Genomic DNA, 18,890 nt, shown 5'->3' with positions numbered 1-18,890 from the left:
ATGTCTGAGATTCAGAAATACTGAATCAACACTCCACAGGTAAACCAGAGACAGATCACATTCATGACGGATGATTTTGGAACGATTTATGCACAGCACATCCATTCTGTAAAAAAAAAAAATCTTATTGGATGGAGAAGATGAATCGTACCTGTCTGTGCCTGGTTTACCATTGTCCTCCTGTGGTGATGGACCATGGTAAAGCAGGCAACAGACACTCAGCCCTGTTTTCACCTGGAAGGTTTTGTTTCCTCTTGTACCACGCACCATCCAGCGGGGACTTCTCCTCTGCAATCTCATCCTCCTCCTCCAGCAACACCTCCTCTGCAGCGGGAGAGAGAAAGGAGAGGGGGACTTTCTATCAGTTTCTCATGTTTTTCTCACACAACAAACACATGCCAGCTCTCACACTGTTTCAGAGATGAGTCGAACCTGCTTTGCAGATCCACTCCAAGTATCCGGTGAGCTCTCTCTCGATCTGCTGCTGCCTCCGAAGCTTCAGGAACTCCTGTCTCTTCTCCACACGCTCTCTCTCTTTGGCAAATTCTCTGTTGGGTCATATGCATATACAGAGATATTTTTGACACACAGCAGGAATAAATGTATGTAACGTGTTATGACATTTGGCAATTTGGATTTAAAGCTGAATTCTTTTTATCCCCCCTCTTTGTCAGACACCTGCTGGGGGAGAACCTGCACATGAACATTCACAGCACAGAAACAATGTGATTTACAGGACCAATGTAGACACTGTGAGACACTGCATCATGGAAATGGATGAAATAGCGGTTTGAGTGTTCATCTGAGGGATTATTACCTGTGGCCAGCAGAGCAGTTGTGAGGTCAAAAGAGAATTAAAAGGCTGTTGGCAATGCTGGAGCTGAGTTAACAGATATTTCTGAATATTATTAAATATGTAGATGCAGAGGATCCATCCTGCAGTTCCCTGGCTGCCTATCAGCATACTGTGTGTAATTTTATATCAAAATAGGACTATATTGTAGGTAATGTTGGAAAGTGGAAAGTCCATTTAACAACAGTTTAAGATCAAATAAACAGATTAATTACGCTTAATTAAAGGAATTTTTCGACATTTTGAGAAATTAAATTTTTTGCCAACAAAACTGGAGCCAGCAGATGATTAACGTAACTTAGCCTAAAGACTAGAAACAGGGGGAAACAGCTAGCAGAAGTTAAACCTACCATCACCTCTAAAGCTCACTAACAAACATGTTAAGTCTTGTTTCTTTAAGTTGCATAAAAACCAGAGTGTATAAATGACAATTTCTGATTTTATGAGGGGATATGTACCAGACTACTTCTTGGTGGTACACAGATAAGACATAGGGTGTTAATTAGTGAGCATTACAGGTGCTGGTAGGTGCTGTTTTGTTTTGTTTTTTTCTTTTTTACCTTTGAGAAGAACCAAGCTCACCGTTTCCCCTGCCTTCAGTCTTTATGTAAAGCTAATAGTGTTCTCGCTGTAGCTTCTTTGTCAGTGCACAGATATTGTGTCAATCTTCTCAGAAAGAAAGTAAGTGTCTGTGTTTTTCATATACTTGACATGTGGCGGTTTAGTACTTTAGCACATTAATGGAAATCCAGTATTATAATTACAGTGTTGCTCAGTGATTTGAAGCATTGCCCCTAAACGCTGTAACTTTGGGATGTCAACATGAAAGTAAATGATCGTAGCCGCCTTCAATCTAAAACAGTGGTCACAGATCACACTGTGAGTTTTGCTGATTTAGGACCCAATGGCCAAACCTTTTTTTCATGAGATGATGCAAGTTGATGACATGTCTCCACTTGCATTGTTTCACTCATCACGCAATCTGACCCGTTTCAAAGCTGATGCTGAACAGTCTGACACACCGCAGCAGACATATTCCATCTCACAGTGTGTGACATGCAATGAACCTGCCATGAAGATTGCTGTTATCACACAGGGTATACTGTGGCGGTTCTGGGGAGGGGCCAACAGGGGCCAGTGCCCCTGTAGCACTGATTCTGGACCCCCCCTGTGGCCCCCCCTCCGAACGTAGATTATACAGTAGCGCCGAGTCGCCGACGTCAAAGGTGGAACTAAAGTGCGTGGCTTAACATTCTAGTCGGACCCTTTAGTGCGCTGCACCACTGAAAAAAAAATGAGCGCGAACATGTGAAGCAGTCCGAAGATTACCACAACGACGAACGATCTTACACTGTCAAGGTAAGACTTCTGGTAAAGAAATGTTGTTTGCTAACTTTATGAATTATAATAGCATCCTGCCAGAACACCAGGTGTTAATGTCATCTTAAGGTGATTGTATGGTTCTAGCTGACGTTAGTTACTATCCTTAACGTACGTTATCAACAAAACCAAGCAAGCCCGCAACAGTAGGGTTGCTGAAGTGTAATTCCTCTTAATTGCTTTTTGTCTGTAGTGAAAAATGAGTACAGTACAGCTCGTATAGCTCATTGAGCCATACAAAGAAGTTTTTTTTTGAGCTCTACAGACTCTGTAAAATAGCTGTCGCAATCCCAGTAAGCACTGCTGCTTGTGAACGGAGTTTTTCCACATTAAAGCTTGTGAAAACCTACCTCAGATCCACTATGAATGACGACAGATTAAGCAATCTGGGTGTACTTAGCATCGAGTCTAGGAGGGCAAAAGCACTGAATCTTGACTCATTTGTTGATCGGTTTGCCAGAAATCACCAAAACCACAGAATACAGTTGCTGTAATAGTAGGGCAGCTTAAGACTATCCCACAAGATCTGCAACTATATGAATCTCTTATCAGCACTTAATTCAGTAATACTGTGACTATTATACTGTTTTTCATCATCACTGTAACGTTATGACTGCAATGGTTTAACAAGTTTTATGAAAATAAAAAGTCAAATAAGATTTCGAATCTTTGTCTTTTTTGCCGCGGGTTTAATGTGCCCCTCTATCAAAACCCCTGGCCCCAGCCAGGCCCCCTCAGTGAAATTGGTCTAGAACCGCCACTGAGGGTATAGAGGCCTTAATGTTTTTATGACAAGCAGAAAGATTCGATTGTGGTGGACAGTAACTTTACAAGCGTGGGACAAAAAAAGAAACCACTCCTTATCCTGAGATACAGACTTTGAAAGGGAGAATAACGAAAAGGACGGGGAGGCTCCTTCAGCCGTGGGTTTCCTGAGACTCCCAGACGAAAGACCACACACACGCTTACTTTCATCCAGATTATGGTGAGACAAGGGGCTGTGAGTCAGGGCAGGTGAGAAGAGGCTCTTTGCGACCACGGACACAATGAGACGAACAGACATCGGAACCAGGAGCGCAGAGGAGCTGGATGATTAAAGCCACAGCGAGAGGCCTTTTCATGACCCGCGAGGATGACAGGGACAGATGATGAGAGACAGGGAGTAAAAAGGAGAAGCGCTAGATGATGAGGAGAGGAGGTGAATAATTGGTTGATTGACTCAATTCACTGAGTCTCCCCATCGCAAGCAGATACTGTCTTGAAGCCAATCTATGTGCAGGATATAGGCTGAGTTTGAATAACGCAGTATGGTCACAGAGATTTTGGTTCCTCAAGACATCCTGTCCTCAATTTAACTTCTGAGTTGTGTGAAAATTGCTGATCCTTCAGCGCTGCTTATTGCTGTCCATTGTTGCAGATTTCTACAGAAAATTATCAGCGTTTTCAAAATGAAATGAGAAGTTCTCCTTTAAATTGGGATATAATGTTCCCATTTATCCCAGCTAATCCCAATTTAGAAATCCTATTTACCCAGATTTTGCATTATTGCTTTTTCTTAGTCCATGATTTTCCTTTTTTGAAAACGAATAAATAAATAATAATAAATGTTGAGCCATAATCAGCATTCATTAAACATAATGTGACCCCAGCTGGAGCAGACCTGGAATTTGTGCATCTACGTTGTGAGACGACTTACCCTGAGAGGACACCCAGCACCAGGTTGAGCATGAAGAAGGAGCCGATGATGATGAGAGGGATGAAGTAGAGCCAGTTCCAGGTGTTTCCTGCTACATCATTGGTCTGAACACACAAACAACACAGACAGAAGTGAGAAGATAGTTTCTGCTTTTCTAAGAATTTAGAAGCAAGTCATTACCTTTAAACACATTACACCTATGGAGGATTCATTTGTCAGTCATGGGTAGAAAACACAGGTACGACTAAAGCAGGAAAACCAAAATGCAAAAGGTCACCAACAGAAATAAACTCCTGGATTGTCAGGTAGTATCATTTCCTTGAATTAACGTGTTTAAATATCTTATGTAATGTTTCATTCATCTATAATCTGTATGTGTAGTTGAAGTCAGAGAGTCATTCTAGTCAGGAAGGGACAGTGTCCGAAATAAAAAGTTGTTTTCTTTGTGTATTTTGAACCAGCTTGAGCTGACAGTGTGTATGGATGTGCTTCTCATCCACGGCTGTGAATGAGAATGCATTTCTTGAAAAAAACATGGCTGACTGAACAAAAACTTTTGCCAACTTACCTCATTAGAAAAATAGGGACAACTTGAAAAAAAGCAATTAAAAAACTCTGCCCGTCATCTCTGTGAGCTTCGTACTAAACATCCTCCCCAGCAAACGTCCGGCTAACAAAAAGCTCAGTCTGCTATCGCGACCAGACAACTGCTTAATTCAACAAGAGTCACGGCTCAGAAACATCCGCTTAAATTGGCCACAAATAGGTGTGACAATCCAGACTTTTAGTATGACCTGTCATGGCTGGAGGTTGGTTAAATGACTTACACTTTCACGTACAGTACAGCATGCAAACACACACACACACACACACACACACACACACACACACACACACACACACACACACACACACACACCTCATCACTGAGCCGTGTCATTTGATCTATGTTGATTCACTGACTGTGAGCTAGTACACTGCAAAAAATACAGCGACTCAAACAAAGTATATTATTTAAGCCCTTTGAATGTTCCAGCTATATGTGATTGTTGAGCATGTCATTCAAACACCATGCTGCCTCCACAGACTCTTCTGTTCTGAGAGGACTTTCCTCAGATCAATCAAGCTCTTTCACAACAAATTAGGGAAATCATTTTTTAATGGGGCATAGGGATATTTTTATGAGAAAGGAAAAGTTCTTCAACAGACTGTTGCCACAGAGGTGGAAGCACAATAAAATATAAATGTATGCTGTAGAGCAAATATTTACATTTGACCATTTAATATATATTGCATATGTGTATCTCCCCCTTTTGAAATGAATGTATTTAAGGATTTTACTGCTACTGATACGCTCAAAGCCTTTTCACAGTCAGTGTAAATAATCCAATTAATGACAGCTGAATTCTGTTTAGCTGCTTCAGTTTCAGTCGTGGTACTTCTCATGCCAGCTCACTGTCACATTTACTACATTCACTTGCACAATAATATTTCACTATTATTCCAAATATGGCAATTTTCTGAATGCTGTGCAGGTCAGGTAGACCCCCCGAATGAAAGAGGGAGGCTGCGTTTGTTAATCGGAGTATACACGGCTGCATGTAAACAGGAATATTTGTGCAATGTTAATTTTCATTAGCCATGTAAATAGCCTGAGGAACATTGCCTTTCTCAGAATGAGGGCAAAGAACTGAATATTTTGGGCATATAACCATATGATATGGACAGAATGGCAGAATAAACCATTTCATGTTGGCTGGCTGGTGAGCATGACTCCCAATGAATGAAAATGTTACTCTGTTTAAGTCAAAGGGGCAACTGTTTGCTAACATGTTAGCCCTGTCAGTTTTATGGGGTGTCAGTGTGTCTGATGCTGTGTTTACAGTTTGTTCCTCTGGTCCAAGTGGTCCTCTGTACTTCTGTACCAAGCTGCAGCAGGACCGATATTCCTGCTTGTTTCCCCTCCCAAGGGGTTCTGGGAGTCATCACCCTCCATGTCTGAGAGCACTCCCACACAGCGGCCTGTTAGCGGGGGACAGACCTGCGGACTGATGGGCTGTGTGAAGCACGGTGACATTTTGCAGACGCCTGTGTCGGAGCGCTGCCACATGCTGGCTGTAATTGTGATGGGAGGTTCAGGGCGGCTGAATCAGCAGGCTGGAGATCTATATTATACACCCTAGTATGTGAGATGAACTCACATACAGTAGCACACCCTCTGTCTCAGCTGTCAGAGGAGCAGCGGCCCACACACCAGGATAAATGGCAGGCAGAAGCGTCACTGTGTTGCTTTGCATCATTTCCTTTTCTGCATGTCTGACATCTCATCACTGTTTCATCATCTCATCAGTCAGTCTTCATGTCTTTCTCTGTGTCTCTCCCTCTTGCTCTCCATATTCAGTAAATTCTTTTGGTATGAACGTTACTTGATCCTCCCATCATCTCAGTTCAATTCAACAGAGCATAAAGGAAAAGTTCAATATAATGAGAAATAAGCTGATTTGCTTTCTTTTCAAAAGGAAGATGAGAAGATCTACATCAATCTAATGGAACCATGATGCCTAGCTTAGCATAAATACTGGAAACAGGTGGGGAAAGCAGCTAACCTGACTCTGTCCAATGTTCAAAAATATGTCTATCAATACCTACTGTTTGGCCTCTTTGGCCCATTGCTCTCATCAGTGTCATTTCAAGATGTTAACAGAGAGAAAGCTATGAGAAAATAAATAAATAAATGTATGCTACCTGTGCAAGTCCAGTGAGTTAGTGAACAATTAGCTATTAGCACTGTAGAGTCAGATCTTCCTTCAGGAGTTGGTGAAGATCAAAACAGAGCTAATTGGAGAGTGGATATTGGACTTGACTCATGAGGAAGTCTGAAACACAACTTCGAAAGAATCTCAATGTTACTCCATGTCAACTGACTGTAAATAGGCAACTGTTTGCTCACAAATTCGCCATATTCATTTTATAAAGTGCCAATAAGCCAATGTCAATATAGCTTGTAATGCCTCCAAGAGGTAAAAAAAAAAAAAAAGAAAAAGAAAAAGAAAAATATGTGTAATCTTATAAATAAGATTTAGCTGAGTCTGTATCCATGCTCAGACTTAGCGAACATCGCCTCTGTTTGCAGTAGCAACAGATATCAAACTTCTCTCTCTGGGGAACCCGGGATGCCTGGCGTGGAGGAGAAAACGAAGTGGAAATGCACTCTGTTGCATCAGCTTTCAGTCCCAGAGTCAGCTGGTGAGGAGGAGAGAGTTTTCTCTCCTGTTGACACAACCTTAATTCTTCAGCTAACTGCTCAGGCAGACAAGCTGAGTTCAGTTAAGCTTATGCAAATGGTTTTCAGATTCTGAAACACAGCAAGGTCTCTGCAGTGGAAGCCTAAGAGCTGCTGGTTTTCTCCCATTTAAACAAGCTAATCGCACGTGAGCACGTACAATCTGACTTTGGACTACTCGTGAGCATATTTAGGACTCACTGTCTTTTCATAATTTTTTTTTTTTTTTTTGCAGCATTAGCAATATATTGTAACATGCAGCTTTTCTTGATTTCTCCGCATTTTTCTCTTAAACTTTCTTAAACTTGTGTCAGGCATGACAATTCGATCATTTACATTCCTGATCCTGCACAGCTTTCCCCTCCTGGACAGTCATATGAAAAAGTTGTGTGCAGCGTAACCCAGCGGTGAAATATAGAAAAGAAAAAAAAAAGAAAAAGAAAACCTGTACAACGGCCCCTGGGCACATGGAAGGACATCCATCACTTCAATTTATCATATGTCACTTCTGGATGGAGGGTGTGATCCAGTATTCTATATTACAAACAGCCTCTGGTACTGTCAGGCAACCACATCTGTGGCTTCATCTACATTTACTTCATATATTTAGGCAAAGATGTGTGTGTGTGTGTGTGTGTGTGTGTGTCTGCTACTTTATCATCTATTTCAAAAACAATATATAATCATGGCCCTCTCCTACTATTTGTGCATAACACATAGTACATTCCACCAAAAACGTAGTCTCTGAGGTGATAGAGGCTAAAATCAGCAACTACTGAACAGAATAAAGCAGTTTTCTGTGTTCCAGCAGACTATCCCACAAGCTGCTTTGGTCTTGAAAATCTGCCCATTTCTCATCATAATAACATATGGTATACAGGATGTATGTGCCATTTAAACATGAGGGCTGATTAGTTCACCCCACCTTTAAGTGCACTGGGTATGGAGCCATGCAACGAGATGAAACCACACTGTGTGTACAGCAGGAGAGCAAATACAGGGCATATGGCAATCAAGGCCACTGGCTATACTAATGTAGCTCATTACAAAACTGCTGATGCACTGCGTTGCCTTGAGCAAGGTACTTCTAATGACCCCATATGTCGTTTAAGTATAGTGTGATGAGTAAAATGTAGTTCTGAGAATAACAAGCAAAAGGGCTTTCTGTTCAGTTACACTGAAATGGATAAAGGCAATCCCGCAAAATTATCGCTAATTAAAGATAATTATCGTATTTAAAAACGTGTTTAAAAAAAAAAAAACCATCCCATTGCGAAGGCTGCACATTTATCTAATTTGTTATTGTATCAATATGTCTTAATAAGTCTTAAATGTTGTCTGGGATAATCAGAAATCTGAACTTTGCTTCTTTCTTCTGGTAAAATGTGACTGATGTCAACCTCTCCATTTTTCTAATTATGATGATGGTTCACTTCAGTCAGCGTCTGGCTAGCTTGGTTTAAGTATTAGCAATCCTATTTCTCTGTGGAAATGGACATAAGAAAGTTGATTCCCAACAAGAAAGGCTCACTTAATGAGGGAGCAGGTGCAGCCACACTACAACAATCAGCAACCACTGGCAGGTTTCTAAATCCCAGTGATGTAAGGGGAACTAGCGATGATGCTACCACCAACCTAGCAACCTCAGCAGTAACGAGTGCAGGCACCTCCATGAAAGGCGATGCTGTTTCCCTTACAGACAGCTTAGGGCTTGTGCATTCTTGGATTTAACATTTTCCATAAAAGGCTGTGAAAAATGTGTCGACCAAGCACTGACGAAGCATGTCACACTTCTGGAAAGCTCATCTATCTCAACTTGCTGTCGAGAAAGACCTGACCAAGAAATACAAGACGGGGTGGAAAGAAAGTTTACTGAGGAGATTCCTTTCATCTGGGAAACGTTGGCTGCATCTTAAGTGTAGTAAGTAAGCCACAGTCCCATTGGTCGTGTCATTCTTGTGTTTTCCTGATCTAAACATGTCTTTTTTAGTGTATGTTTGCCAATATGGAATTAGATAGATAGAGGATAGATAGATAAATACCTTATTTATCCCCATGGGGGGAAATTCGGGTGTCCAGTAGTACATATGAACAGATAAAAGCAAATAAAAACACACATTAAGAAGAAAATAGTAAATAAGATAAGAAATTAATGAATTAATGATGTGCACAGTTCAGCGGTTTAACAGAAGAATTATAGCCCAGATATGTGAGAGTAAAATGTCCCCTGAGCTGCAAGCTGCCACAGTCTTGCTTCTTTGATGTGTAACTTAGTGCTGTCTATGGTGCTGATGCAACTGTCACGATGTTCCTGTTTTACCGACTTTGTTTTGCACTAATAACTGATTCAGGCCTCAGACTTCTGAATTCAAGTCTAACAGTGGAGTGAGACTGCATGACTTCAGCATACTTTGTCGTGCCTATAAATAATACGCTGCACTATCAGATCCCAATTAATTCATATCGACTGAACCAAACAGTCCTTGTTGAAATGGATTCAGACTAACAAAAACAAAATAAATTAAAGTCAGACTATGAGGAAACCATATTCATTTAATTCAGGTGCTGCTGCTACTCACTTCTCCTGCTACAGGAGGTAATACAGACAGTAAGATATATCAACTATGACATGTCCATATCATGTCTGTAATTTGGCATGTAGTGGACAATCTATTTAAGTGGAAATCTGTGAGCTTCATGCTGTGGAAATCTATAATTTTTGAGATACTCTACTGTACAGAACCTAAAACCAGAACCTCCATGCTGAAGGTAAAATGATGACACCCTCCAAAAAAGTTGCCTCCTTCATTCTGATGACATCTAACAACAAACTTTAGGTGATGACTTACATCCAACTTAGCTTGATGTTTCTATATGAGTTCACTTGATATCGTTATTCCACCTCTGTTATCCCCGTGAGTCATCGCTGGCTGACTGCTCTGAATGATCAGTGAGGAAAAAGCAAAAGCTGCCGCATAATTTGGAGTCATGCATCATGCGGTTGTGCTGTGACAGTGTACTCCCACTCTCAGCTTACAGTGCTGCCACCACACACACACACACACACGCACACACACACACACACACACACACACACACACACACTTTCTCTGATGGCAAGGAAAGCCTGCTGAGATGAAGACAGGCACTCAGAATCGATTCTGCAGCTCCTTACAGTACTGAATCATTCACAACAAGCAGCGGTGAATGTGCTCAACTGCTCCGGTGGCACAGAGAGCAAAAGGTCCTCTGAGAGCTGCTTGGAGAAGAAAAATATATCCAAACAGTTTTCTGGTTAATCTGACTTTGAGCATCTCATCATCCCTCTTAAAATCTACCATTTTCCTCTGTTGATGGTAAATTAATTTGCTGCAGGCTAATTTGAGTGACATTTAATCAGGCAGTTTGACTTCAAAAGGCTGATCAATGTGGACACGAAGTTCCTTTCACATCAAAGTACCCAAAGAGCCTCTCAGGCTAAAGTCTGGAATCCAGACCAGCACATTTTAAGGTCTTTCACCTCATTAGTAGCAGCTGTACATCCCAAGTAGCGTCTTGAAAAAAGTCACAAATTCCACTAAAAGGCTAACCACTTTTTGTACTATGAAAACCTCATATGTACGTTGCTTTGGATAAAAGCGTCTGCCAAATGACAAATTGTAAATTGTAATTGTAATAATCCAAAAATCCTATATTAGGCTGCACCTGTCTTGTATGAGATGGACAGGCTAACAATTGTACTTCCATATCTAACACATATTAAAAACTAAACAAACTAATATTTTTCTATTTATGTAGCCTAAATATTGAATCAAGTGAGGTGTGAATGGGGTCACTCGCTCTGATCTGAGTCTCGTGCAGCTGATAGCTTGGTTTCACGGCACATTTACTGTATGGTTCCATCTCATCAGTTTTGTTTCCAGCAGGCAGCTGTTTTCAACAAACAAGCTCTCATAAAGCTGCTGTGCTCTACCTGCCCTGCACGAAACGGCAGACAGGCAAAGTCAGCGGCTAGCTTGTGAAGAAAAGAGGAACCTTTAGCAGCAAAATAGACAAACATCTTTCTAAAGAGACAAAAACCAAAACTAAAATGTGTTTTCTCTTTGTTAGCTTGTTTTGTTTTCTTCTGCACCTTTGTGGAAAAAAAAAAAAAAATCTTTGATACAGAAGACAAGACATGGCATATCTAACTCAAACATGCTTTCACTGCACTGTAAATCTCCTTTCCAGTTTCAAAAACTGACCCCCTCACAGTGGCGGTACTGGAAATGTCAGGAGATGTCCCCACAGGCAAGGCACACTGAAGCGGACCTGACAACTTCAGCATCTTCTCTGTGATATCAAGTCTCCAGCTAGCTCCGGTGCCTCCATTGACATTAAAAGATTCACACACAGCCATGACTGACTGCTCACACAGTATCTAACTGTCCCTGCGCTCTGCTCTATTTTTATGAGGCTTTGACGACTGCCCTGACAGCACAAGACGTCACCGTGACGAGGTCAAGGAGCACCTGTCTCTGTGACACACACGGCTCTAATGAAGTGAGAGGAAAAGGTGCCGGTGACCACGAGCATCTCACACACGCGCATGAAACCGCACAAACCCACGTATAGATCTCAGTAAAGGGATGCCACAACGCAAGATCTGAATCGACCATGCATGACAGTATGGTAGAACAACAAATGACAGCTTTTTATAGTTATAACACTACTACTAGCAGGGACACAAGGTGCAAAAATATTCACTGATTGCAGAACGTCACAGTTCTTTAGTGTTTTGCTTGCAATGAAATTTATTTAAACATTCTTTAAAAAAATCAAGACTTCCTTCCTTTAACAGTGTTTCAACCGAATAAAACAGCGCATACTTGGTTTCAAATCCTATCTCTCTATAAGATTTGATCCAGTTTAAATAACTGACTAAATACTTAAATTTAAGTGAGAAAAAAACATTTTTAATTATAATATAAAAAGAGTTTAACTCTAAGAACTCAGTTAATCTGCTTCACCAAGATCCAAATTCAACATTTGAATGCAAGATTCAATGACACCAAATACAATATTAAGTGACAGGTAAATTTCTTGCAGTGTAAAGTCTGAACATGACACAGCTGAAGTGATTAGGTCCGTGTCTAATTTCACGGAAGCCATTGGGTCGCCAGGAGAGACAAAGGAAATGTAATAAAGTCACGGGGCATGAAACGAAGATTGCCACATTACCAACGCTGAGAGGCCACCCACACATCCCGCTGCTGCTACAACAGTGTCACTTCCCCGCTGACTGGCTGAGAGCTAAAGCAGCGTTCACAGTGCGAATCAATGCAGGCCTTTGCCGTCTTTTGTAGATCACTGTCATGGTATTTTTACTACAAACGAGTGTCTAGTGGAGACAGAGGGGCATGGTGGGATCATGTCATGATGGTACCTGAGCTTTATGACAGTTGTAAAGGTCTTTGAGGTTTGTCAAAGTCTTTTCAGAGACTCTGAAGACAGATAGGTCTCAGTATTTTTGCTTTTCATTCATTTTATTGGATTAAAAAAAGTCTGTCTGAATATGCATTTACTCTACATTTTGACTCATAACACTTCATACTTCAAGGAACACCATTTTTTATTTTTTAATTTACTTAGAGGGACTGTGGAGCATAATAAGCAGCTCACTTATTTCCATTTTCCACTTTCCTGGTCATGATCTATCTGGAGCTTTTTAACCAAATACAATATTTCCCTTGTCTTAACCAAAGCAGGGTACAGAGGATCTATAACGCGAGAATGATGTCAGACATAGCAAGTCAGATCTGATCAAGTTGCTGCTAGATGGCAATGACAAGGCAGCAGTATCTAAAATGGGATCTGAAGGTGAAAATGGAGGTGAACATATTTTGCGCTGGAAAGAGGTGAACGGTATGGCATGTTCTGTTTAGGCCCAGAAGCAATTCAGATTATTTGTTGTGTTCAAATGGGGAAAATCAGTACTGCACTAATTGAAATCATACAGGGGAATGGCAAACCTTACTTCATATTAAGATCCGGTTTTCACTTTGGACAGTGTTTATTACAACAGGAGAAATATAGTGGATGGGAGGACATATGAAGGGAACTCCAGCAAATGACAGAATAATTTGGGAGGATACTGCTTCGTATTCTTCTCTGCATGGGTAGTTTCAACTTCTGGATGCGTATTCCACTATAATCTGGCCTCATTCTGGAGTCGCATATGAGCAGCATCCACCGTGTGGTTTAGCCGTTAAAGACGACACTGATGGGAGGATACTTTGCTCAAGTCAAAAGCACAGCTCTGCAGCGGCTGGCAACATTATGATCATTAGCATAAGCTGAAATCTCTCTTTTCATTTGCACTGCCTTCCCTTTTCCTCGGCTCTGTTCATGATTAAAACATCAAGAAGGAGCATTGAATCCGTTTGGTGACATTCCCCCGTTCCCAGCCTCTCTCACTGGGTATAAAAACTTGGATTTCATCATGTACCAGGACTTATGTTGGGCTTGCTGCTTTCCTCAGCATAAAGGCACTTTGTCCAAAAGAAAAAATGGAACCTTCCCATTGATTTCAAGGAGATTACTGTGTTGATGCAGTGTGGGTGTGTCTTGGGGCTACTTGAAAATTGCTTATATGACCACAAGGGGCACTGTGCTGTCATTTTCTCTGGACAGCACATCATTTCAGCCAATCAAATAAATGAAAAATGCCTTACCAGGTAGAATACTTTTTTGCTTGTGTGACCCATTCATTCTAATGATGATGAGAGATTCTGATGAGAGATCAGGAGGTATTTTATCTTAAATGTTCGAGTTCACACTGGTTGCAAGGCAATCCACTAGAAATGTGTGCTTGGCCAAAGCAGTACATTGCGTTATGGTGTCATACTGCATGGTGGCAAAAGCTGAGTCAGGTTCAACTTTTCTGCCAGGCAACCGTGCTTCTTTTGGACAGAATCCTCTGCGTCTCTACTATCATTGCACCAATGCAGTGGCATCATTGAAAGGAATGAGAGTTTTACTCTGAGCATAGCGTTAAGTGTCTTTTTACTGTGCCTTTACACCGAGTTTGCGTCATGCACATAAGAGTAGCTTTTCAAGGATCTGAGCAAGTGTTTCAAATATTAAATCTCACAGTTTTAAAAATTTATGTGTTTGTTATTCGCAGTCATGCCTTCTTGGTATATATTACAGTGAACTGTGAGCCCAGCTTTCTTCAATTTTCTTCAGCTGCTCAACAAATTCTCTTCCTCTCATTAACAGTGCTGTTGTTTAACCATGGGGAGATTCTGTCAGTCGACCTCTCTTATTTTGTAGCTGGTGGTCTGTTGGGCTTTCAAACTGGTGTGCTTTAGAAAGCAATTAACCTAACGTAATGCCAACTCCAACATTAATGTTATTTTCAGAAGTTTTATTCAGTTTTGCTGTTTTTTCATTATTCTGCAGTAGCCTAACCTTAATTTCTTAGAGTGTGCAGATTGTGAAAAGTAAAATGGAAAGTGATTCATTTATTTAAGTAGGTACATTTTTTACTTGGGTAGGTGTTTCAAAGGGTAATTGTACTTTAACTTGAGTATAGATTTTCAGTACTCTACCCAACGCTGCTCACTGGCACCTGTGATAACACGCTCAGACCATCAAAGTGCTATTGTTGCTCTGAATGTGCCCTCATTGTCGCCACTGTTCAGCTGAAAAATAGCATGGCAGACAGCAGTGCTCCGTTCCACTACATCAGCTGCTTGGAGACCACAGAAACCTGGAACGTGGCCTCGCCGGGGGAGGTGAAGTTATGAAGGAAGTGGGGGGGATGGATGGCAGAGAGGAAGCAATGAGAAAAAAAGAAGAAGAGGGAGGAGGTTTGCAATGACGGGGAGGATGGGGAGAGGTACGCTGCATTTTCTTTTGCACCATTAGAGAGGAAGGTCTGTGCGATCCCCCTCAGGCCAGACATAGCGTAGTCATCAATCTACAAGGTTAACGCTGGGTTATAGTATATAAGTATATAATCCACAGAATAGAGCCCCCGCCTGGATGCTATTCTGGTTTCATGATGGTATAGACTTCACCCCACCCCATTACCCCCGCTTCTGTACCAAGAGTGCATCTACATTTGTAGACTCAGGATATTAATGCATACATGACATGTATGCACGCTCCACTGCATTCACACAAATACACTTATGGCTCTTTCCCACTGCGTAATGTTGTCATGGTTTCTCCTTTTATTTCCAGTCTTCACCACATTCTTCAGGGAAAACTTTGTGGAACATTTCAGGCCTGGTCAGATGGCGAATTACAAGTAGTTTCAGGAGGTGTCTAACAGTGCTGTCAGGATGAATCAAAGAAATGTGTCATCACTTCATAAGGATGACTATAAAAAACAATAACCACCATTTACTAATCTGTCTGCAATGATATCTCTTTGTTTTTTAGCAACCAAAACTGTTGGAATGGGCATGATATGAGAGCATTTGAATGAATTGAGGAAATACATTACATATCTAAATATGTGCTGGGAAAGGTTAAGAAAAAAGAAGGGCAAATTGTAAGTCACCAAGGTGTTTCACTGCATTGGACACCATGCAGGGCCTCCAACCAGACTGTATTGCTGAAGAGTTCTGAAATAGCAAATTACTACTGTAGCACCGAAAGCCTCAGGTTGTGAAGCATCTCATGTCAGAGGTTGTTATGGAAGTCGTGTGTCCTGTTATAAAAAAGTAACAGAAAAGGAGGAGGCAAAGGCCATCTTTCTTCAATGCTACTAGGCAGCAGTCATGAAACTTAGTTAGCGAAAGAAAAATGGCCACAAAAATGGTGACAAGAGTGGATGAGATGGAATCAGCTGTACAGGATGTTGTATGTTAGCTGGTCAGATACACCCCTCAGCTCTGATTGGTTGGGGCAAAACAAAGCACCAACATGAACACCATGTCAGGCTGAATTAGCAGGCTGTGGTGAACCCATGGCTTGGTCTGTCTCAACACTGAGAGAGAGTGTTAATGTTAGCAAGTGGTGACTGTAGAAAATACTGTTGCTTTAGGAAACTGCAGTTTGATGTAGCTTGCAAATGGATTTAGTACAGTGGTTTAACTGTTTTGGAGAGTCCTGTTAAAGCCTGCCAATGCATCTCTGTCATCCAGTCACAAACTCGTAACCACTTGTTACACACACAAGCCCACATGCTGATGGTCCACTGGCACACTGAATGTGTCACCAAAGCCAGATGGATGTATAGGTGTGAGGCAGGTGTCAGAAAGGTGTTACACTTCAGTGAAACTCCTTCCAGGACTGTGAGAACACTCTCCAATGAGCCCAACACTGTCTGTGTGTGATGAAGTAAAGCCAGACCAATCAAAACAGTCTCAAAATGAGCCTCATCTGCATCAATGGGGTGTGTGAATGGGTCTCTACAAGGCCATGTGAAATCTCTCCCACCTTAAAAAAGAAGGCAAAGACAGAGGACTGTATGGTGGAATTCAACAGTACAGAGAGAGAAGACCTGGTTGAATAGGTGGGCAGGAAGAAATATGGTAATAAAATCCACACAAAAATGCTGGAGTAAAAATAAACTGGTGGATCAAAAGGAGTGACTTTGAGCAGGAGGAAAGGAAAAAGATGGAAATACAAAGAAAAACTACCGACAGAGAGAAAAGGCATTCTCGGATCACAGCAGCGTGGGTCTGCAACGCTTAGGATAATGAGCCAGAAAAGCGACGGGAGATATTTGGAGTGAAACGCAGAGGAAGAGCAAGAAGAAGAAGGAGGAGGAAAGATGGCTCTGTAAGTGGCTCACAATCTAGTGCCAGTAAGCTGCCATCTCCTGGGAAAGGAGAAGATGAAGCAGAAGGAGAAGGAATGGAGGCAGGAAAAGGAAAAACAGAGGTGTTCAGGGAATTAAAGAAGACAAACAGAGTGAGGGGAGAGTGAACTGGGAAAATGAAAGGATTACAGAGGAACAGATACTTTCGAAGCACATGTGCAAATAATGCTACAGATAATTTGCCAAGTATAAGAAGAAAACAAGAAAAATTGATCAGATTTCACAGAGTGTAGAGAAATCCGCACTGGCTGCATGAAATATGACATGAAAGAAAGCAGGCAGCTCTCTGTCTGTCTATGAACAGAAGCAGTGTTGTATGAGGCCAAAGCCTTCAAGCCTTCAGCGACCAAACACGGATTCAAGGTATCCAGTGAAGCATCACAGTAACCCGTCACATCTGCTCCCAACTGCAATTCCACTCAAGTTTAACAGAATTGACATGGTGCTTTTATGAGGTGCTGGGTAGCACAGGTAGCTGTTTATGTCTGTAATGCACATATAAGGGCCCAGCTGACAGGGCAAACTTGGATCTCAAAAATAACACTGGAAATCTAAATCACGTAATAAGCAAAGCCATTAATTCCGCATTTTTCTAAAGGTACCTTAACATAACTGTCCACACAGAGATCTTCAACTTTAAATTTACCTGAAATTTGTCTTCACATAGGTTACAGTTTAGATTTTTCTCTTGAGACAACATGTTGGCAGTTTAGGTTGGTGCCCCTTATCAACAGACCATGTTTTATATATGATGTCATGCCTACACAGAAAGTCTTTCAGGCATATTTTCTCATCCATCTCACACACTCTCCTACTTTAATCAGCTGTTCAGGTATGTTCTCAAGTCTGCTGCAATTGTGGATTAGCTCACATTTATATCTATGTTTGGAGGCTCCCATCTCACCACTGATGGTGGAGAAAATTAGTGTCTGCTTTCCTCATTTGGCAGATACTAGTGCAATATGCGAGGCTCACTGTACGTTTGATTTTGCATACATCATTTGGTAAAACAGATGAAGATCTGAGTCAGACAGCCATTGTGGGACTGGCCCAGACACTTCATCATTTTTTAGTTCTGCTTGGCTGGATGTCCCTCATCCTTTAGGGATTCTTGTTTTCCTTTGTGTGCTCAGGGATTGTGTGTTTTTAAAAGGAACTATCAACCAAAGAGGTGCTGGTATTTAGATCACAAAACCATTTGGTTGGTGACAGAGAGAAAAAGTACTAAAAACTATGGCTGGTGGGGATCGTCCCAGTGACCCAGTTGTCAAGACAGAGGCCGCGTGGCCAAAACGTCCCTGTTTTGTGTCTACACATAGATCGTTACATGACATTTAGTCGCCCTCTCTTTCCATGTTTTCTTTGCACCACTTTTCTCATTGTACATACTCCTGCATGAATTGAGTGAAGATTTCCATTTCTATGAAGATGACATCCAGATTTGTATTTATGTCCTTCTCATGTATTGTTCCTTGCATTTTCTTGCCATGCCACACTGCTGTTAAAGACGTCACCTGGCCCAATCAGCGGGGCAAACGCCATTTCATATTTTATATTATTATCTTCCTTTTGTACAATTGCTGAGACACTGACATGCCATTTCAGTTCAAAATAAACTTACTCACTTATACTCTTTGCAAACACACATACTGTACATGGAGACTACCAGTGGACAGGTACAGTGTGTCCTCTGTGCCACTGCTGCTATCTTACCATCCATGCAGAAAGCCAACTGGCACGTTGGGCCTATGTGGGCCTATGTTTACCTGTTTACCATCTCTGCTTCAGCAGGCTTGCTTCCACATGCACACACACACACACACACACACACACACACACACACACACACGCACACGCACAT

General features: G+C 41.5%; 1 protein-coding gene across 4 annotated transcripts in view; it reads right to left on the bottom strand.

Annotated features, from left to right (window-relative positions):
* The window catches only part of cacna1bb (calcium channel, voltage-dependent, N type, alpha 1B subunit, b), a 159,921-nt gene that overhangs the window by 76,479 nt on the left and 64,552 nt on the right, over positions 1–18,890 (bottom strand). For all 4 annotated transcript variants that reach the window (XM_076758020.1, XM_076758019.1, XM_076758022.1 and 1 more), the window contains exons 9-11: positions 3,930–4,033; positions 433–548; positions 235–324 (exon numbers count right to left, since the gene is read on the bottom strand). In XM_076758020.1, the coding sequence (XP_076614135.1) occupies positions 235–324; positions 433–548; positions 3,930–4,033 (310 nt within the window). The remainder of the gene's footprint in view (positions 1–234; positions 325–432; positions 549–3,929; positions 4,034–18,890) is intronic.

Source organism: Chaetodon auriga, chromosome 19 (genome assembly GCF_051107435.1).
Source record: "Chaetodon auriga isolate fChaAug3 chromosome 19, fChaAug3.hap1, whole genome shotgun sequence".
Classification (NCBI taxonomy): domain Eukaryota; kingdom Metazoa; phylum Chordata; class Actinopteri; order Chaetodontiformes; family Chaetodontidae; genus Chaetodon; species Chaetodon auriga.
Note: the sequence above shows the minus strand (reverse complement) of the source record. Positions and strands in the feature narration are given on the sequence as shown.